At 38.7% G+C, this 21,714-nt stretch overlaps 3 protein-coding genes across 7 annotated transcripts; 2 read left to right on the top strand and 1 right to left on the bottom strand.

The window, feature by feature from the left end:
* The first annotated feature begins 763 nt into the window (after window positions 1-763).
* Window positions 764-21,617, top strand: guk1a (guanylate kinase 1a). 5 transcript variants are annotated; one of them, XM_034105110.2, is made up of 7 exons: window positions 764-939; window positions 16,916-17,029; window positions 19,335-19,376; window positions 19,492-19,727; window positions 19,890-19,974; window positions 20,060-20,145; window positions 20,626-21,617. In XM_034105110.2, exons 1-7 carry the CDS (start codon window positions 852-854, stop codon window positions 20,662-20,664), a joined length of 690 nt encoding a protein of 229 aa, XP_033961001.1. In that variant the 5' UTR covers window positions 764-851; the 3' UTR covers window positions 20,665-21,617. The 5 variants fall into 5 exon arrangements, with proteins under 5 accessions (XP_033961001.1, XP_033961004.1, XP_033961003.1 ...); XM_034105113.2 differs by lacking the exon at window positions 764-939 and adding an exon at window positions 12,580-12,687; XM_034105112.2 differs by lacking the exon at window positions 764-939 and adding an exon at window positions 12,588-12,740.
* arf1 (ADP-ribosylation factor 1) lies at window positions 4,419-8,029 on the top strand. Its single transcript, XM_034105115.2, has 5 exons — window positions 4,419-4,533; window positions 5,646-5,836; window positions 5,940-6,050; window positions 6,214-6,338; window positions 6,463-8,029. The coding sequence occupies exons 2-5, from the start codon at window positions 5,689-5,691 to the stop codon at window positions 6,619-6,621; spliced, it is 543 nt and encodes a 180-aa protein (XP_033961006.1). The 5' UTR covers window positions 4,419-4,533; window positions 5,646-5,688; the 3' UTR covers window positions 6,622-8,029.
* Window positions 9,479-13,431, bottom strand: c17h1orf35 (chromosome 17 C1orf35 homolog). The gene is made up of 8 exons (XM_034105109.1): window positions 12,870-13,431; window positions 11,989-12,139; window positions 11,859-11,904; window positions 11,674-11,756; window positions 11,360-11,432; window positions 11,128-11,207; window positions 10,916-11,029; window positions 9,479-10,240 (listed from the first exon to the last, which is right to left on the bottom strand). Exons 1-8 carry the CDS (start codon window positions 12,964-12,966, stop codon window positions 9,985-9,987), a joined length of 900 nt encoding a protein of 299 aa, XP_033961000.1. The 5' UTR covers window positions 12,967-13,431; the 3' UTR covers window positions 9,479-9,984.
* Window positions 21,618-21,714: the final 97 nt, after the last annotated feature.

Here is a 21,714-nt window from a genome sequence, read left to right as displayed (position 1 = left end):
CGATGTATTTAAGATTGTGAAGGCCCAAAACATTTCAAATAAAACACTCTCTTATGCCTCCACACACATTCCCTCTGTCTCTGTCACACACACACACAAATTCATGCACACACACACACACACACACACACACACACACACACACACACACACACACACACACACACACACACACACACACACACACACACACCAGATCAGCGTTCCCAAGCCCCTAACTGAGCGTTTTTATCCTTGCAAGGCCTTGTCTCAGAGGGGAGTCGGCCCCTACTGAGATCCTTACCCACTTCCTACTGGGAAGCCTGTTAGCTCCTTGGCATCCCATTTCCTTTCACAAACTGCAGACAAGCCACTCTTTGCCGGATCAGCCATACATGTACATTGATTTAGGCATGACTGATTCAGCGACTTGGATAATGCCTCTCAGGTAATACAATAGTTTGAATACATTGCCCAGAAATGTCAAAAATAAAATGACCTGTTATAAAGGAGCTATGTTGAATCCTACTGTAGCTGTGCCGCGCCCCCCAGGTGGGGATAGGTGTTCTGGGAGCACATTTGACACAAATAAACAAGGGATTTAAAATGAAAGAGAGAGAGAGAGAGAGAGAGAGAGAGAGAGTGAGTGCACACGTGCGGAAAAAACGCTGTCAAAGCTTTTATACAATTGAGGACATAAGAAGTTGTTTGTGTGTTTGTGTGTGTGCTTTGGGGGGTAATAAATACACCCCCTACTGTCCTATTTCTAGTCCTGTGTCCGCACATCACAACTGTCAGTGGGTAGTACAGAGTACAGAGTAGTGAGATATGAAGCCGAAAAGGAGAAACCGCGAAGGAGGAGAGCCATTCAAATGGATATTACTGCTGTGTTTGCCTGTGGAACATGGAAAGGTGGATTTAGCACTACCCCTAGGATCTGTACTGTACATTCAGCTCACGGTACGTTATAAATGTATATTATGACAATGTCAACCCAATAAAGTGTTTTGTTTTAATTCCAGTTATAATCGTTATTCATAAAAAGATAGGTCAGCTGCTATTGGAGATGTTTTTTAATCTGGACACAATCCAGTTGATTTCTGAGCAATATTTCTGCCTCATATATCTTTTTGAAGCACAATGACAACTCGTCTAAGGAGATTTTCAGCCCTCAGGCATAATTTTTCAGCAAAGGGATTATCTCAGAGTCCAGATATGTGAATTGGCTACGGCAGAAGTTACAGGTGTTATAAGATATTATTTTAACAGCTTTCATTGCACGTGTTTCCCCTGATCTCTGTTGTCACACCTCAACACCTGCACCTGTGCTCTGACTCTGGCAAAGAGGAGGATCGGGGGTTTGACTTTAGTTGCTGAATGGAGAATCACCAAATCTAGCAACAGGTTATTGCAACAGTTTACTTTTGTTTTGTATCTGATTCTACTGTGTTGTATTTTGTAGTGAGGAATTACAGAACAGAGTTAAAACTGTTATTCTGGGATGTTTTATTTATTTATTTTTTGCTGTGGTTTAAACAGTATTATGGTCTAGCTGATTCAGTTACAGCAGAAAAGGAGGTAACGAACCTGTTTTGCATCACAAAGATGAAAAAACAGGTTTCTTTTAGATGTCATTATTTAAGAAAATAGTTTTGCAAAAAATTAAAAAGTGATTCACTTTGAAAACACTTTTTTAATCCATCTGTACATATGGCGATACAGTATAACGGATTCCTGTTTTTCTTTTTAGAAAATAATATCCCCCCTTTATTCCCCATGATATTAATCTACCTCCATCCTCCAACCCTCTAGAGTAGACCAATCGAACAGTTCATTGTGAGAAGTTGCAATTGTTTACGAATTTTCCAATTTCAGAAATGACATGCATTCAAGTCGTGTTTGAGGGGAGTGAGCGTTTTTCCTTAATAGGCAATTAAAGTACATTACTTTGTTTATCAGTCATTAGAATAACATCCTTAGCAATCCATTAGTACCAAGGATAACAATTTGTTGTGATTGGAGTCTTTTCCAATGTAAAATCAGAAAATACTTTTGCACCAAGCTAGAGTGTGACCAGAACATGTGAGTGAAGTCTGCTGGAGAGCATCTGTCACGAATATCAGAGAGGTTTGGATAAATCTTTGTTAATCTAGCTTTGCAAAAATGGATCCTATGAAGTACTTTGAACTTAATGATGTTAAGCCATGCGCAGGAGGCGGATACATGTATTGCATCAAATGCATTTTCCCACTATTCACCGATGTATTCACCTCGTAAATTAGGGGTGCTGTATAGGTTTAAATGGAGGGCTGTGAACCCAATAGTTTTCTGTGTCTGAGATACTGCAACAGTTTTTGCATGTGACCTTCTTGTCTAGAGAAGAGACTTACAGGTTATTTTAATGTTACCCCCCGAACAAAATGTAAATGGTATGAATCAATTGAAGAAATAAATGTTTGAATAGAAAAATGGGTTAACATTGAATTCTGTATAAGGGGGGCACGGTCGGGTTAATAGGTTATATAAAACCTTAAGAGAAGGCTAGGAGTAGAAATGCTTTGTAATGCAAATGTGATGTTCAAAAGTTCCTAATTCTCTAGCTGTTTAAAAGTTGTTAAAGTAAATAATGATTTGAAACATTTCTGTTTGATTGCACCACGGCAAATAGATATTGAAAGCAGGGTAAATCTGAGTATCTAAACAATTGCTTCTCTGTAAACACCTTCCACACACACATACAAAAGACAGCAGTTGCTGTGAAAATATGCTGAGAGCGATCTCTAAGGCATTTGGCAGGGCACAACCACAAATTATGGAGGCAGAGTGAGACAGCATTATGAGCCTTCACTGTGTGGTCCATCACCAACTAGACCCTTTCCCCTCCTGCTGCTCTCTCCTGCCCTTCTCCCCTCCTGCTGCCCCCTCTGCTGGGGGTAGCAGGCATAGTTGACCCTGGTTAAAATTCAACCAGCCCAACAATAACGCGGTTAGACTTTCCCTTAATGAGATGGTCACGCATCAAAAGGAAGTGGAAGTAGCAGCATTTGAAAACAAATACCTCTATAGAAGATGAATTTAAACAGTCACACTAGAAGAAGTATCCATAAAGATTGATATCACCTAAATGAATCACCCTATAAGACCTTGGATGCGTGGTATCCGTTTTATTATGCACAAATCATAATTTAGAAGTTATTGGCCTAAAATAAACACATCATATTTACCATGTAAGAGAAACAACTCTAACAATCTGTGGCATCCGAGACTTATTGATAACAGTGACTGACAATACAACACAATTATAATTATATATGAACACATTTATTAATTAGATTTATTAATGAAATATTTTGGACAAGTAAATACCAACAATAATATATAAGTATATTGATACTACTCCATTCAACGCATCTCAAAAACCAAAGGGGATCCTTCTCTTATCTTTGGCCTATTTATTGTCTTTTGAAAGACATGCCTGACCACAGATTGTATCTTATTTGTTGTTTGTGCAAAACTGTTGTGCTATAATAACAAAAATAATGTATCAATATATGCTCTACTAAGTACATTTTATTATGTATGTCTGTGTTTTGATGCGATAATTCCCATTTGTCGCTTTTAAATGTCCTTTAAATAAACTTTACTTTAACACAAATTAGCATCATACACTGCCATGCACACTTAACATAACATAACAGTAAGATAGTAAAACAATTGAATCCCATATGCAGCAGTTAAGCCACCTTATAAACACTGAACTAGGCCTAAATCATCATTAGTTCATCATATCAATTTGTATAGATGGATGACAAGTCTCTCAATCTTAAATCAATATTAAACCATTTCAAACAGTGAACATCCTTGTCATGTTTGAATGAATACAAATGTTAAATTAATAAAAGTTAATTACAGAGGGAGAAGTACTAATATCTTGTACTTAAGTAAAAATAGAACTACCAGAGTGAAGGAATACCATGTTACAAGTAGATGTCCTAGTAAAAGTCCAAAAGTATTAGCATCAAAATATAATGTATCAAAAGTTAAGGCTACTAATTATGCAAATTGGAACATTTCAGAATGACTTATTGTGTTTATCAAAGCTGGTAAAGTTGCTGCTCGCTGTACTTTGTATGCTGCATGGTAGCTCGTGAATGTAACTCCAGGTGTTCACATTATTAATCAAGTCTGCAAAGTAGCTAAATGTATTAAATTGCACCACGGCAAATAGATACACTATTTACCTCTGAATTGTAGTTGAGTAAAAGTAGGGGGAACAAATCGAAATACTCAAGTAAAGTACTGGCAAAATTGCAATTAAGTAGAGTAGTTGAGTAAATCTACGTAGTTACTTTACCACTGATTAAACCGGGTTAAACCGGGTTAAACCAGCAAGGTGTCAGCGGTGCTTGTTATTCTCCACTCCAGCGCAAGGGGCGACATCTCCTGGTCGGACGATCACGGAAGTTGAGCTGGAACGGAACCTCTGACGTGTCAAAGCGTCGCCATTTTCCTGAGGAAGGAAACGCCTTGAAGAAGGAAGGAAACATCAACTGTGTAAGTGTGTAAAATAGGCTTAAATTAAGCGAATAATTTGCAATTTTCACCGAAGGTCACGTTGGTCGCATCAATAGCTATGCGTTGTTTAGCTGAATCGTCTCTGTGACTGCGTTTCCAATAAGTTATCCAGGACGCCGGGAGAAAAACTGACTGGGTGCTGAGAGCTAACTTTACCGATAATGTTAGCTAACTTATCTTAATCAACTACTTGCATTTGTTATTGTATTATTTTCACCACCACATAACGCCCACATGTCTTCTGTATTAAATTGGGATTAAAATATGAAACGAGAATTGTAGCAAGCAGGAACGTAGCCAATAAACTGGTCCGACAGGTATTCGCAATGGAGCAAGCTAACGTTGTTTGTTTATGTAGGTTAGCCGGGTAACCTTTACTATTGCACCTTGTCAAGCTAATATGAACTATAATATACTTCAGTGAGCCTCATTTAGTCTCCACGTTGCGGAAATTGCGGTGTCCTAACATGGTCTTCATGGTGAATAAACTACCTTTCCTAATACAGGACGACGGCTAATTGCTACCTAAGGCTAACCCCATTTGTGAACTCATCAGTCCGCAACCTTACGTTACACCCTGATTATTTAACAAACACATTGCCCATTTTGAGATCTTTTTGGGGGAATACATCTTATTGGACAAGTCGGGACTCGTTATTTTGTTTAAAATATATAGATACCTGAAACAAACGATCAATTGAGCATAGAGATATTTCATTTCCGGTGTCCTGTAGGAACGTCATACGTCTTATCTTCCCAAGGCTGTATTAACCGCACTTTGAATCATAGGACAATAAGTATCATCAGCAAGTGCGACAAGATGTCATTCCTGTCAGTAGAAAACAGCATTCTTGAAATAGCTTGTATTTTGTGTAATGTTGTGTTATGTCACATGTAATACAGTCTCTGAATATTTAGCAACACAAGTACAAGGAGTGGCTCTACACATTTTAGAAAATAATTTTCCATCCAAGCAATTATCGAAAATATTATAGACAGATCCAGGGATGAATTGATCACTTGACCAATCTTTTAAGATGTACATCCAATAACACGATAATTTGAACACTTTGTCTTGTTTTTTTCCTCAGGTTTTTTTTCTTTTGCCAAAGTAGGTTCCCTTCACCAGTCGCCATGGGGAATATGTTTGCAAACCTCTTTTCTTCTATGTTCGGGAAGAAGGACATGAGGATCCTCATGGTGGGTCTGGACGCAGCAGGAAAGACAACCATTTTGTACAAGCTTAAACTTGGCGAGATCGTGACTACCATTCCCACAATAGGTAAGTCAAACACTGTAAAATAGTGGGGTTAAGATGCACTTATTACTGTTGAATAAGAACTTTGTTGGAAATAATTCGATTATTTGTGTTTTTTTTTATACAGGTTTCAATGTAGAGACGGTAGAATACAAGAACATCAGTTTCACAGTATGGGATGTCGGTGGTCAAGACAAAATTCGACCGCTGTGGCGTCATTACTTCCAGAACACGCAGGGTACGGTCAATTATGTTAAACTATCAAATACTGATATTTATTGACTTTAAATCAGTAACCTTGTATTGGGCTTTTATAATAGTCACTAAATGTACTCTGCTTTGTATTTAAAAGTTGTAATACTTCTCAGCCACACTCATTTGTTCCCCATTTGCTCTTCCAGGTCTCATCTTTGTCGTGGACAGCAACGACAGAGAGCGATGCGGGGAGGCTCAGGACGAGCTCGCCAGAATGCTGGGAGAGGACGAGTTGCGTGATGCCGTTCTATTAGTGTTTGCCAACAAACAAGTAAGTTATACTTGTGGAAATCTTTTGATACAAGCAGGTGTTTATGAAAAACAAATGCCTGCCAGTTTTACCTGTTGTATTCACAGGGTTTGCTTCTAATGGTTTACCTGTTTATTGTTTGTAGGATCTTCCAAACGCTATGAATGCAGCAGAACTCACAGACAAGCTGGGTCTCCACAGCCTACGTAACAGAAACTGGTACATCCAAGCGACCTGCGCCACCTCTGGCGATGGCCTGTACGAAGGACTGGATTGGTTGTCTGGTCAGCTCAAGAACCATTAATAATCACCTGCTATCCACAACTAATCTTCTCCACCCAATCTCTGACCTTACTATCTACTCTTAAGGTGTTGCAAAACTGAGTTACCTTCTTTAAAAAAAAGTACTGGAAGCGGCCCTCACCTCAACTGTTATCGTCACAAACAAAAAGGCCAGTGGTGGAAGTGATCTATTCTTGTAAAGCTGTCAGGTTTTATTATTTTGTTTTATGTAACTGTAAATATGTTTGGTAATGGGGCAGCTTATTGCACTCTTACAAATCCTACCGTGGTTATTTCTCTTTCTGGCTGTTGGGCAGCCGTGTGTGCATTGAATAAGAAAAGGGAGGTGAGAAAAATTATTTACCAGCACGTCGGCCCGGGACCTCAATGCAATCTGATGGCTTGTTCTGGTGGTCACATGTACTGCAGGGAGTGATCCATGAGGGGCTTTTAATTTTCACAAAAACTGAATTAAACACTGATTCACTACTTGCAGCTACTGTGGTTACTTAAACCAGTAATTACATGTACCAGCCCCAAAATGATCATTTAGTAAACACTGGCATTTACTATTTGTACTCTGTACTGACATCGCTTTGTCCCAGTTGAGAACTCCTGTCTGTGAACACTTACCAGCCTTTGTTATACAGTATGTTGGCTTGAATTGAGGAATGCTACAACAATATCACATCTTCCTGCTCCATGGTTGTTTGAAAGGCAGTCCGTTGAAGCAGCATTGGGTTTTTGTATGTCTGAGTCTCAGGTTTATCATGTGCTGCCTTTGCAATATACTTGTTAGCAAATCTGCATGATGTGGTCGCTCGGGACATGCATATTTACTGGGTGTTTACATCTTAAGGCTGCACGGGAACTATTACTGAGTACTTATTTCATCAGCCCTATGCTGTAACTCGTGTGACTGTGTTAGGTAATTGTAACATAAGGAGTTGCACACTACAGTGGCCCTACTGTCTTCACTAAAGGCTCTAGTCAGTCATGTCTTTTTTTATTCAGACTAATCAAATCTATGAAATTGCATTTTGATGGCAATACAAAATCAGTGTCAGCTACATGTTTTATGAAGTGCCAGTATTTCTTTTCTCTGCAGCACGCTGTGCTTGGAACAAACATGAAGCCATACATATGCCTTCTTATCCAAGATACATGTTGCCTTTTATTTTCAAGTTTATTTTCTAAAAAGGTGTGGGTTACTTTACTGATCTGGTCATGTCTTGAGGGTTCATCAAACTTTCTTTTGATTTATAACTGCCTAAATATTTGGAAACTCTTAATCTCTTAAGTTTGTCTGTTTTTTATGTAAAGCTTTTGTTTTGTGAGGAAAAATCACTGTAATTAAAGTGACTGATTAAAAAGTGTTTCTGCATCTGATTTTCATTCTCACACTATGCAATAAAACTAGCTTTTCTCCATACTTTGTATTTTATTTTGCATTAAAAATGTTTACTATTGCAAATTCAGCTATCATTAATATAGTGCTGAAAGACCCAAAATGAATTTGAAAATGTTGTAATGGTGACAGCACCAAGCAGCTAAATTATGCTAATATTAATTGTATAATTTACAGCTATTCACATTAAAAAGTCTTTTTTTTCTGACAAAAAACAATTTTTGGACGTTGTATTAACAGTGATTCATCCACAAACGTGGTAATTAGTATGGGTTACATACATAGTGCAGTATTTAAGCAATACTTCATGTAGTTGTATTCATGTACAATGTTTCATGTGCCTTTAGTAAAAGCATATGTGGTTTTTAGTTGTGTTATCTACACTTCCTATGAAGAAAAGCAAACCAACAATTACCTTATTTTTGATAAACTGAATCTCCTCGGTAGCCAAAACCTGATATCAGATGATTTCGACCTTGGTAGGCATGGGGGGTATCGGATGAACATACTTTACTTTTAGCCAGAAGAGAAACAGACTTCAGGAAACAATACTTACATTTAACAACAAACCCAAGAATCTGGTGTCATGGCAACATGTTGGGGCCACCACCCTTTGACCCTAGGAGAAATGTGATGCCCCAAGGTGATGTAAACCACCCAATGTTTGGGTAAAAGCAGTAATGGGGAGAGCACATTGTGTAGGGGTGGCAATCAAGGACAGCATTCTTGCAGGTTGATTAGGCTGCTATGGTTAATGCAGCCAAGCCTATAAAACATGGCAAGAGAGTGTGGTGGTGGTGGGAGGGGGGGAGGGGCTGAGTCCAGGGTCCCTCAGAGGGCGGCTTTGTGTGGCCTCCTCTCCTGCTGCTCCGTCAGCTTGGTTTGTGTGTGGCCGTCTAACGGTACTCGGCCATATAAAAGGACCAGCCTGGTTTTTTGCACTCTTCTTTATGAATGCCTTGCTCTTTTTTAGTGCACCCCCCAGGTGCCAGCCAGCAGAATACCCTCTTTCAGACCAATTCAAGGCAAACACAAACACTACACTCTATTATGACCAATGGAGCGCATTCCAATGGTGTCGCACCAGTCAGCGAGCTGAACCTAGAACGGTGAGGGATTAAGGAGCGCGGGCATGGGTGGGAACAGAAAAGGGCCGAGCTGCTGGGTGGTGCAGGGGGCGCAGTGGGATGGACGACATGAGCAAGGAAGACAGAAGACATCAGGGAGCATCGTGACATTTTTTTTGAGAAAGAACATTGAAAGAAACACAATCTTGACTTCAAACATTTTTGCAAGACAGCTGCAATTTTTATATCTAAATATTTTTCTCTGTAAAGTGGGTGTTAGTGATACAAATGTACTGTGCTCATGACACAAATTACCACAACTTTTAAAAGTTAAAGCTTTGTAAAAAAAAAATACTGCCATTTAAATAGAAATGTATATAAAGAATGCTAATTCAATCAGTAAATTATGTTTTGAACTTTTATTCATCCTGTCAGCAAACAGTGTTCAAGAAAATACTTTGGGCATTAAAAAAAAAGGTGGGATATTTATATGTTTCTGCTTGCAGCAAATCATGTTCTTAGTCTCTAGTAAAAAACAGTAAAAGCTACCAGACATCGGAATTAAAATAAAACATTTTATTGTTATCTTACACTGTGTTTTGCAGTAGATCAAAAACTAAAATCAAATAATCTCTAAATATTTTCATATTTGGTGGGTTGATAACATTATTGTGTTTTCTTTAAGAACAAAATTCTTGCCAAACACAAAAATACTACGAAAAAAACAGTGTCTAACGATGACCAACGTATTGTGTGAAGGAGTTAAAAACATAATCCTGTGAGTCAGACATGGACCTGTCTTCTTCCACAGTCCGTTTGACTGCTCAGGGTAAATGAGGTCTCCGGGGCCACTCAAGCTGCTGTAGAGCGGTCTGTCCCCGTTATGCGTCTTTTGAATTGGGGGGGGACATTAGTCGTCCGAGTCTGTGTCGTGGCGCCGCCTGTGGCTTTGTGTGTGACCAGCAGGGGCTGTCTTGTGGCTGACAGGGTTACGGGGGACAGGAGACCCCCCATCAGAGGAGTCTGTGTCATGCCGCTGTTGTCGATGATGGGGGTAGGAGGGCTCTCGCTCGGCCTTTGCCCCCCCCCTTGAATGGCTGTCATGGGGTCTGGCTCCACTCTGACTATGGTATGATGGATTATGATGATGGTGGTCCTTTCTGTGCCTGAAGTGTAAAAGGAAACAGACAATCAATGATGGGGTCGTGGTGAATTTGATGGTGTGAGGCTGGGGAAAAGTTGCTGCCAGATAAGCTTTACAGTGACGGAAAACAACCAATGACACTTGTAAGCGAATATAACTAGCTAATGTGAGGATACATGTTTTATATTACCTTTAAATCATAAATGGTCTGCACTACTGTCATACATTAATGTTTAATTGCAATTCCTCTCACCACCACATCAATTATAGTCAATCTGGTAAATCCCGACTAATCCACCACACATGATTTACAATATATATTAAATGTCTCGTCATAAATGCACCTTAAATCTAAAAGGTCATGTTTCCAAATGGTGTGAGTAACACAGTGCCTGAGTGCCCTCTAGTGCTGGCAGACAAAATCGTTTGGCTCATAGTAAGTCTATTAGTTTGCAAATATGGTTGCTAGACAGGACACAGTAAAATGGCCAATATATTGAACAGAAAAAATGCGATGTCCCTCATTTATGGAAGCTTTGTGAAGCCTTCATTAAACTATATTTGGTTTGGAGATAGAGATGTTCTTATAAGCCCATAAGAATCGGAAAATGTTTTATCCACGCCATACTATGTAGTGTTTCGGTTTTTAGGTCCGCACCAAGATGAATTAAACATCTGTATGGAAAAATGAACCAACCTCTTCTTGTCGTCATCTGACTCCGAGGAGGACGAGTCTTTTCTTTGCCTCTTCTTCTTTTTCTTTTTGTCCCTCTTGCTCTTCTTCTCTTTCTTTTTCTTTTTGCTGTCGTGCCTACGGAGTCAAATCAAAAAGGGTCAGAATTTGTGATGTTTTGAAATAAATTGGTTTTCATGAAGTTCTCTTAGGTGGCTAATATAATGGATACTTACCGCTGTTCGACATCTCCCTTTTCAACACTCTGAGGCGTCTTTGTTGCTGAGGATTCTGGACGACTTTCTGTTTTGCAGTGCTGCAAAGAAAAACATTTCTTTAATCTCTGCATCAAGTAGTAAATCCAATAGAATAAACTTTCAGTTTGAACTCTCAACCTTTAAAGTCTCTCTTTATTTCACTAACGTTTTTAACCTCTGCATCTTCATTTGTCAGTGAGAAATAACTTACCGTAAAAACAGACAGGCCTATTTTAGCTGCTTCCTTTTCCTTTTGGGACAGCACCATTTTCTTTGACCCTACGCTGTAAGGGAAACAATCATTAATTAACAAACCTTTTACAATCATAGCACAAATTAAGATACAAGTCCCTCTTGCGAACACTTTAGTGTCAAAAAGAACACTTGTTAAAACATCTTAAAAGAGAGACTAAATGTTGTTTTAAAATGTTTCTTAAGACACTGTACTTATACATTTGCTGATTCGTTTTATGTGGTTGCTTTATTTTATGGTTTCTTATATCCCAAAGTGCACAATGTTCTAACCTAGAGCTTCCCAAGCCGGAGACACGGTCCACATCTCTCTCTTCACCATCAGCATCTTCCCTCCGGCAGACATCTGCAAGGTCCTGGTAAGAGAGTTGGGAGAATTCATCATCAAATTGTATTTATTGAAATTCTATAAAAACGTATGCTTTTCAGTGAAAGCATTACCAGACAAAGCGACATACCTCTTTGGTCAGGCCAGTTGGTTGCCTTTTTATATTCTTGTGCCCTCTAGGTGGAGAATATAAATAAATACATTAACTTTTTGTTCACCCACATTGTATCTATTAAATGGTATATGTTAGGTATACTTACAGGGCAGCCATCAGTGCCTCATGCTCTGCAGCCTTGACGGCAGCTATTTCTTCCTCTTTGGACAAAGGTGCACCGTCTTTTTTGTCTTTTGCGTACCATGACAGATCTTTGCCTTTCTGCCATCGTCCTACTGGTGCCATCAAAGAGTTGCCTGGAAACAAAGCCAAACAAATATATTGTTGATATCTTTGATGCAACAAATGAAGGACTTTTTACTTTTTGAAAAAACACATATTTGGTTTGCATCTTCTCCCCAGTTCATCTGTGATTTCACCATACTTGTAAAATCATCTGTGGTAGCAATAAGCCTTTTGATGTATGTAGGTAGATAAGGTTGTAGATGCTTTACCCAGCTAACTCCTATATGATCCAGGATAGGAAGACCTGAGACTTACTTTGTGTCATGCTGTGATCTGAAATGGTATCGTCTGTAACATTCATTAATGGGCTACTGCCTGTCCTGGTCAAGACATACATTCAGGCAAAGTTTATTTTCAGTCACCTTTAAAAAGGCTCTATTGGCTAAATAAATTGTAATTAAATAAATGTCTATATCGTCCTTTTGTGTTCCAGCTGTGGTGGGCGCTACGTAATTCTTGTTTGGCATGCTGACATGTTGCCAGCGGTGGGAGATACGTGTGTGTGCTCAGAGAGAGGGTGCAAAGACAACTTGGACCTGCAGTTTATAGAGTGGAAACGGTAATACTACTGAATAGCTGTACACTGTGTAATGAGGGACTCCAAAACAAAAGGTATGGAGAAGATGCTTGTGCAGTACTGACGCTTAGAAGTATAATTTAATTGTGATTTTAAGATTCTCTAACAGCAAACAGCTATTAGCAATGCTAGCTCTGGTTAGCTCAGATAGTTTTGAGACTTACCGAGATAATTTTCTCTGTGTTTATCACCCTTCACGTCATCCCAGTTGAACTGGTCCTGGCCTCCTCTGACCCCTCCAGATCTGGAGGAACCAAACATTTTAATCGGCTGCCCTGAAGACTTATGCTAAGGATAAAGTGTGTCCTTAGCTCAACAGCTGACTTCAGCCACGTTAGCACACATGCGGCCTTCAGCGTTCAGACATCCGGGTCGTTTTGCGGTCAGGAGTGTTGATGGGAACAACGTGTTTCCTGGTTAGTGTTCACTCAGACCCTGGAAACTGATCCGGTTACTTATTTTTGCCCGTTATATCCTGAAGAAAAACGACATGGCGTAAGAAGACTAACTGGATAACACAGCGGTTTACTGAAGCGAGGCTATGCTATATAAATAACGTTACTTTGCGCCAAATAAACAAAGCAACATGAATAACAATGCGCGTGTATGTCTCCCCATTAGGTAGAAACTGCAAGTAACAGTGAGTTACATACATATAATTAATGGTGGCTACATTTGTTTCGCCTGTACTCTTTGGATAATAACACAAACCACGTTTCTGTGTTTTGTCGCGCTTTTTCCGATGCTCGCGAACACGTTGATGTTTCTGCTCGTGTCGATGACGTAGGCAGCACTATTTCCTTAATGGCTCTCACAGCAAAGACTCAGAGCAGTTGAGGGCGAAAACAAGCCGGAGACCAGCCCAAAACGGACTTGCATAAAAACCCGATGTACATGAGATTTTTTTCCAGGCTATTCTCAGGTAGGAGGAAAATACATCTGTCCATTAACCACTGTGGCTATTACTGCCATTCACCCGCTCCTGTGTGAGAGGAGTCAGATTGTTCCTGCAGGGGAAGAAGATGGGTGTTGTGTATTTACTGAGGAGGCACAAGTTAAGCTGATGTAATTTTACCTGTAGTATAATCATCCTTTAAATAGCCATTGGGTTATTAACGTTATAAAAACAACCCCATAGACACAGTTTTTATATCTCTCAAAGTGCAAACCATTTCAAAATGCTATTGCACACAGATCAAATGTTCATACGCTCATTTATGTTTAGGTTTTATAATTTAGAAATCTAAATCCTAATTGCTGAGTTTTACAGTCACGGTCACTACTGCCTCTTTACTCTTCATTTCCATATAAAGCATTACATTTTATTGCTTTTATAGCAGTGAGTCAAAGTGCAGGTTGAAGTGCCTATCTGCAAGATTGTTAACACTTAACACCCACTCTTTGATAACATAAGATATCAAATGCTACTTTGCTTTTTGTGTATAACATATCTGAATAGAAACAAAATATTTAAAACATGAGTTCAAATTGAGAGATCAGAGCACACAACGTAATAGGGACGAGAACTGGTTGAACATGTGCCCACATACTGTAATCTCCTCTGTTTCTGGGTAAACTGGATTAAAACACCTCAGTTGTGTTTTGACATCAACTGTATGGGATAAGATAAAACTTTATTGATCCCAATTTGGGAAATGTTTTGTACTTTCTAGAGCTGTTTTTAGTTTTATGAAAAGTCTTATACGTTGTTTTTTTCTATGAATGGAACAGTTTGTCCGAAAGTGTGCATATCCAAATAGCTTGTTTTGTCCAACCAACAGTTTATACCAAATACCTATATTCAATATAGGATCATACAAAACAGATATAAGAAAAATACAGCATTCAATTATCACATTTGGGACCAAAAACCACGAATGGTTGATTAAAAACGTATTGTTTCAGCTCTTACACTGAATAACCTGCAGACTGAAGGTCTACAACCTGATAGGTTTCACATGATTTACAGTTTGCTTCATGCAATTATCAATCACATGGGGTTCAGTGCACATGATTAAAGTAAACCCACATGTCTCTCATTTCCTGTCACGCTGGTAATGGTTTAGTACAAACGCTTGATTATTTTTGTGTTGGTATATATGTAGCTGCAACTGTCAGAAGCTTTGTGGACACTTTTTTACTAGCTTATATGAAAGGATCTCCTGCACCTTGAATGAGCCATGTTGCTATTTACGGGAAGCCATCAAGAGGCAATCGAAAGTGACCCTTGTCATTTGCACCTGCACAGAAAACCATCTGGTTTGCATAGAAACGAGAAGGCTTGTAATGCCGTGTACTTTATCCATGGCTATAAAAAAGGCTTGCTAATGTCCAGCCCAGCTTACTTTTGTTTAAAAAAAAATATATATATATATATATACAGTGTATACACAGTATGCATTATTTATAATTTGGTGCATACAAAATATTTAATATTCTGGCTATTTGCCAATATAACTAATCATCGTGCAATCGACTTATTTATTTAAATAGTTATCATCGCAATAGGCCGTATTTAATTTTGTCTTAATGTACATTATTTCATTGCCACACTGTAGCTTATGTGCATTAGGGCCGCTCGATAATGGCAAACATCCTAATCTCAATTATTTGGGTCAATAATTGATATCACGATTATTAAATACGATTATCCATTTACTTTGAAAACATCCATTTATTGAAAAAAAAATGTGAACAGTATGTTTTTAACAGTTGATTACCATGAACTTTAAGTATAATTCTGAAAGACCAATTAAAAAAAATAAATAAAAATAATCGTTTTTACTTCGATTATGTTGTTTTCATTATCGTTGCAAGCCAAAATCGTAATTGCGATTAAAATACGATTAATTGAGCAGCCCTAATGTGCATATGACAATAAACCTTTGAATTTGAACTGATACCTGCCGTTTAAATAGCAATAGACCTATAACTAATAAGAACAATGGTAGACATTATCTTCTCACTGTATTTCTTTGAGTAGCGCAATAGTAACTCTATAGCGTGTTTCCTGTTGCAACAATTTGCTTGAAAGATGCACATAGTCGTTACGGAGAACCAAGCGACTTCTTCTTATTACATTGATTTCTTCAATTGTAGAAAAGAAAAAACAAACAGAATTGAGAGTTTCTTCTCAGCCTTTGGACTAGAACCAAAACACACAAACGGGTCGTATAATTATCGTATAATTATCACATAATTCTGGACACATCTACTCAACATTTAAAATGTAGCTCTATGAAAAACCAAATCTACTAGTGTGTAAACATGGCCCTGCCCTCTCTGTGTCCCCTCCCTCCTGTGCTTGTACTCGATCTGCCCACACACATCACACACCCTTCCTGCTCATTTGAGCCATCTGCTTGAGCTTTGTGCGCATTGACGGAAGGTAAGCAGGAACACACCTTCATCTTAACTTACAGCTTACCTTAGAAGTACCGGCACTGAAAGAAAAGTTGTGTAGAATATACTGCAAGATTTTGAAGTAGCTTTTTTGCTAAATTGTAAAGTACTGTATATGAGAAAAGAAAAGATAAATCTTTATCAATTAATTCAGGTCTAATAGCAACAGAAGAAGAGTGACACACAGGATAGTACAGAGTTAACAAGTCAGTAATAGTTGTAATGTAACAATTAGGTAAAGTAAAACACTTTGTACCTTTTATTTATATATACAGAAAGGATTAAGGACTCTTTTTAATATAACTAAATATCTAAACATGTCTTTGCGAGGGCAAGTATGCCTATAGTTGTGTCAGTGAATGGATTGTTGCATAAGGAAGTTCACTTTAATATGAGCTCATGTTATGCAATGGTTTTTCTTAGCCTTTTTTCTTTCTGCAATCACAATCAGAGAAGGGCTCTCCGATTGGTGAGTAAGTGTTTCTGCACCATGGTAACCCAACAGCTTGCCAACCGGCCAATTGCCTCTGCTCTTTTGGGAGATGTTTTGGTCTCTTAATTCGGTCCACCTTTACAAAACGCTGATTTATCATTTCATCATATTTATCCCACAGGACTGAGCGAGGCTTGTCTGAGCCTGGAAACCCTTTGGTTACTTTGTGAAATCTTTCTTAAGAAATATATTTTTGCACAGACATTTGGTCCCACAATGACTCATGCCAGAGGATTTTAGTGGAGATGTGTCATGGCTCCAGCCTCACCCACTTGTTTCCTTCACTAACCTCTCCTCCTCTCATCTCTGCTGCAGCTATGGCTGGTCCCAGGCCTGTGGTGTTCAGCGGCCCCTCGGGGGCGGGGAAGAGCACTCTGCTGAAGAAGCTCATGAAGGAGTACGACATTGTCTTTGGCTTCAGCGTCTCCCGTAAGTGTTCCACTCTCTGCCAACATTTAGATTTGAATGTGTTTTTATTAGTGCTGTCAAAATTATCGCGTTAACGGCGGCAATTAATTTTTTGAATTAATTGCGTTAAAATATTTAACGCATTTAACGCATGTGCAGAATGGCCTGCCCCATACGTGCCACCAGTGGCAGCGCCAGGGTATGGCTGGGGTAGGCTACACCCATACCAATAAATGGCTTAGCCCCACCATGAAAAATGATGTTAAAGTAAGCAAAATAAAGTCTGCCAACTCGCGCGGAGTAAATTGCACAGACAGCAGTTAGTAAGATTGATTTCAGTAGCCACGGTTTTGAAAACTTTTGTCACGTAGTGATCGTCTTTTCAATAGAACATCTTTGATAACGGCGTGGTGTTGTTGCAGGAAGTCCCGACGGAGAATACTTTTGCTGTAGTACAGGGGTGCACATAACTGGTACGCAGGTTATGTGCCTAATCTGAAATGCGTACCGTCACTTGTGTCACAAAGCGCATTTGCGTACCGACGTACTTGTGAAGCTTTTCCAGAAGGCGGTTAGATCACCGGACAACAGAGTCGGTCTCCGTGTGCACAGACAGGGCTGCTGTTAACGTCGGTCTGTATAACGGACTTGTGCCAAAACTACACCAACCGGCTGCGGAGGGAGACTCCCCCCCTTCACTGGAGAACTGCGCTAAAACAGCTGATCACAACATTCACACTCTGTGGTCACGAAGTACTCCACTAGCCGCCGCTGCCCCCCCCTCTGTCGACTTTCCTGAAGTACTCCCCCGTTGATAGAAATCAACACGTAATGAATTAAGACCCCACGGTTTGATGATTGATCGGTGTGTGGGTTGTCTTTCATTTTGACACCCAGAATTTTTTTATAATAAACATAGATAGTATGTTAAATGGATATATCCGCCTTCTTTCATTTATCTTTCCATTCCCACAACAATATACATAAAGAAATGGCATATTTTGGACATAGTTCGAATGGTGATTAATCATGATTAATTCATTTTTAAGCTGTGATTAATCTGATTAAAAATTGTAATCGTTTGACAGCCCTAGTTTTTATTTGTGACCTTTTTACCTGTGCTGGACTATGGGGATCTGGTCTATATGAATGCACCTGCCAATTACCTGAGCAAATTGGATGCTGCGTATCACAGTGCTCTGAGATTTGTCACAAATTGTAAAGCGCTTACTCATCACTGTACACTGTATACCAAGGCAGGTTTACCATCTCTCTCTGTACGGAGGCTCAGTCACTGGTACACTTTTATCTATAAAGCTTTGTTGGGTAAACTCCCGTATTATATCTGCTCGCTGATAACACAGAGAGTTGCAAGCAGCTATTGTCTGAGGTCACATGATGTAGTCTTGTTAGATGTGCCAAGAGCAAGGACTGTCTCAGGTAAGACAGCTTTTATGTGCGCAGCTCCACTTGCTTGGAACAATCTTCAGCAAGAATTGAAACTGAGCAATCTCATTCCTCTGCATGTTTTTAAACTAGGGTAAATGAAATGCTTGCCGATACAATGGGCACTTGTAAATGTCTATAACTATGTATCCTGTAAATATAATGTATAATGTCCTTTATTGTTTTATGTTTCATGTGGAACCTATATGCTGCAGGTCTCCCTTGAAAAAGAGATCTATGATCTCAATGGGACCAATCTGAATAAATAAAGGTTTGAAATGAAATGAAATCAATCTTTTTTTGGGTCAATGATCATACCATCGATCCAGGAGATCTATATGGGTGTAAACATTTCTACTCAAAACACATTTTATTTTTCAATTAAAATTGCAATAACTTATTATTTTATTCATCTAATGATCTGCTGATTATGTTCCTGATTCATTACTTAAAAAAAAAAAAAATCTAAAAGCCCAAAAAGAAAATGCTCAACAATTGCCCATCTTTGTTTGAATAAAGATGTGTGGTGCATAAAACAGATAATCGTTAAATATTCAGAATATAGAAGATGGACCCAGCACATTTTTAGCATTCGTTTTCTTTTTTTTACATGAACTGCAACATAAAGTCACTTATTTGATTAGTCGATGCACAGAAAATGTTTCTTCGATACCATTAAAGTCCTTTTTCATGCCAAACATTCCCTGTTTCCAGGTTCCCAAATAAGATGATTAGCTTTTCTTTCTTTAGACTGGAGTGATAGGAAACCGAATATATTTGCATTTTATGGACCAAGGATAAAAAAATGTTTAAAAAGTTGGATAAATGAAAAATTGAAATAAAATACAGAGTATGACATGAATGTCTTCTTATCCTTTAGATACAACTAGAAATCCTCGACCTGGAGAGGTGAATGGCAAAGGTAAAACATGTTCCTCCTTTTTTACAACCACTATAACAGTAAATCACCTTTATTGTGTCAGTTAAAGTGTAACTCAATCTGTTATATTGTGGATGTCTCCTTTCCTGGGTTTCAGATTACCATTATGTCACACGAGAGGCGATGCAGAAAGCCATTGACAAAGGCGAATTCATTGAGAACGCAGTGTTTTCGGGGAACATGTACGGGACGAGTAAAGCTGCCGTACAAGCCGTCCAGGCCAAAAACCTCATCTGTATACTCGACATCGACATGCAGGGTGTGAGGAACATCAAGAAGACAGACCTTAATCCCATCTACGTCTCCATCCAGCCGCCGTCCATGGCAGTCCTGGTAAGCACAGAAGGACGTTTATTTTATTTGAGAAGTTCCTGGTGGCCTGCCAGAGAGGAGTTCCTGGGTGTGACCTTGAGTTTGCTTTGAACCCAGATAACTGCTCATACAGGTTTTGAATGCTCTTTGAATCATATCTGAATGCCTTCTGTATTCTTTCAGGAAAAACGTTTAAGAGACAGAAAGACAGAAACAGAGGAGAGCCTCCAAAAGCGCTTGCATGCTGCTCAAGTGGACATGGAGTTTGGTATGTATTTATTATTTATTTACAAAAACATAACTACACCAATGTTTAAAAAAACACGACTGAACATAATATTATCTCTTTTCAGGTAAAGAACCAGATATATTTGATGTTCTTATTATCAATGATCATTTGGACGAAGCCTATGTGCAGTTAAAAGAAGCTCTCAGTGAGGTGAGTAACCATTGAAGAACTCTGACGTCGATTCAATAATCAACACATATCAAAAACAGTTTTACGGCTTTGAATTATAAAAAAGAGGCATTTTAATACCCCCTGAAATTTGGACACTGAATGAGAAGGTTTTTATGTGCGAGAATGTGTTGAATCTTTGTAATGAAGAACATCTCAGGCTGTCCAAAATAAATCTTAACTACTGCCTACTCTATATATCTGGGAGTTCTATTTACTGTGAGCTCATTGGCAAAACAACACCTTATAACGGTGGCTGTTGAGTGATCAATAATAATAAATATGGATAAATAACATACTGTGAGCTATTCTGTTGAGTTGCACGGATGTAAATTCCCCCTGGTAAGCAGTGATGCATGATATGTGTCCAGGGCTTTTATTATTCATTGTTGAAGATTTGTTTGACAAACATCATCAACTTGTATTGGGAGTATAATAAAAAAACGTTTTGTCTTTCTCTAGGAAATCAATATGGTCAAGAAAGCCAGCTTGTCTTCGTAGGAGCAGCTTCCCGACACCTTTTCTGTCCCGTCCAGCCACTCCTTACAAAACCACAGACCTCCATTCCCGTTGTGAACATTCCATCAGATGGTTTGCTAAGCTAAGGCAAACACATCGCTTAGCGGATACAGAAAGGCTTAAATATTGTGTTTATAGGTAGTTATTACCAAATGATAATGTACTAAGAAACATCAGTTTATTTACTGACATTTCAACCTTTCCATATTTTTATTTTATGAACAAATTGACTCCAATAATGTTTACTTTGTATGATACTGGCATGGTATCGTTTAGCCTTTGTTTCTACTTGTTTCTACTGCTCGCAGCTTTGCCAACACCAACATGGACTCACACAAACAAAGAGACGTCACTCGTTTAACCGTGAGGATAACCTGGACTTTCAAGGGTGTGGAAAAGTCTTGGTGGATTTTGATAAGTGGTAGTACGTTATGGTATGTCCTTTGTGTAAGCGGTCATATTGTGTTGATTGGAAAATAGATTTACAGATGCAGATATCTGCACATGTAGTTAAAGAAGGAAATTCATCTGAAAGCTCAGCATTACAACTGATATATGAAGAGAAAAACATGGTGGCTGTTTACTTTCAAGTTAACTTTACTGTTGAAATAATAAAACTAGTCCAGTGCTTTGAACTTTTTTGTAAAAGATTTGGGTAAACTGTCACAAATCTCCATTTAACATAGATCATGTAGGGCTCTAGTAGGAATACATCTCATAATAAAGGTAACAAGTGTTTATAACAAAGAAACACATCTAATGTCCCCTTGCCTTGTTTTGTTCGGGGGGCTCTACAACAACAATTGTACTGTTTATTTTTACAATTGTATATTTGTAAACTTTTATATTGTGTAACTATCATTTTGCAGTGTCACTGGTACAGTAAAATGACATAAGTTGTACTTGTTAAAGGAAAAAATAAATGTCATGGTTTACTTTTTTTCCATATTACTCATAATAAAGCACGCCAATCTCCTTTACTGGAAAACATTTAAGTAGTATAGGGTTTTGCTGTTATCCTGTACAGCATTT

Source organism: Pseudochaenichthys georgianus, chromosome 17 (genome assembly GCF_902827115.2).
Source record: "Pseudochaenichthys georgianus chromosome 17, fPseGeo1.2, whole genome shotgun sequence".
Lineage (NCBI taxonomy): Eukaryota > Metazoa > Chordata > Actinopteri > Perciformes > Channichthyidae > Pseudochaenichthys > Pseudochaenichthys georgianus.
This window is presented reverse-complemented; position numbering and strand designations above follow the sequence as displayed.

Excerpts from the sequence above, each read along its gene's own strand:
- guk1a (XM_034105110.2), top strand. The coding sequence starts at position 852 with ATGGATATTACTGCTGTGTTTGCCTGTGGAACATGGAAAGGTGGATTT. Across the intron at positions 17,030-19,334 it reads CTTTGGCTTCAGCGTCTCCC|ATACAACTAGAAATCCTCGA; the intron begins GTAAGTGTTCCA and ends CTTATCCTTTAG. Across the intron at positions 20,146-20,625 it reads TAAAAGAAGCTCTCAGTGAG|GAAATCAATATGGTCAAGAA; the intron begins GTGAGTAACCAT and ends GTCTTTCTCTAG.
- arf1 (XM_034105115.2), top strand. The coding sequence starts at position 5,689 with ATGGGGAATATGTTTGCAAACCTCTTTTCTTCTATGTTCGGGAAGAAG. Across the intron at positions 6,051-6,213 it reads TTACTTCCAGAACACGCAGG|GTCTCATCTTTGTCGTGGAC; the intron begins GTACGGTCAATT and ends TTGCTCTTCCAG. Across the intron at positions 6,339-6,462 it reads TAGTGTTTGCCAACAAACAA|GATCTTCCAAACGCTATGAA; the intron begins GTAAGTTATACT and ends TATTGTTTGTAG.
- c17h1orf35 (XM_034105109.1), bottom strand. The coding sequence starts at position 12,966 with ATGTTTGGTTCCTCCAGATCTGGAGGGGTCAGAGGAGGCCAGGACCAG. Across the intron at positions 11,757-11,858 it reads CAACTGGCCTGACCAAAGAG|GACCTTGCAGATGTCTGCCG; the intron begins GTATGTCGCTTT and ends CTCTCTTACCAG. Across the intron at positions 10,241-10,915 it reads TCAGATGACGACAAGAAGAG|GCACAGAAAGGACCACCATC; the intron begins GTTGGTTCATTT and ends TTTACACTTCAG.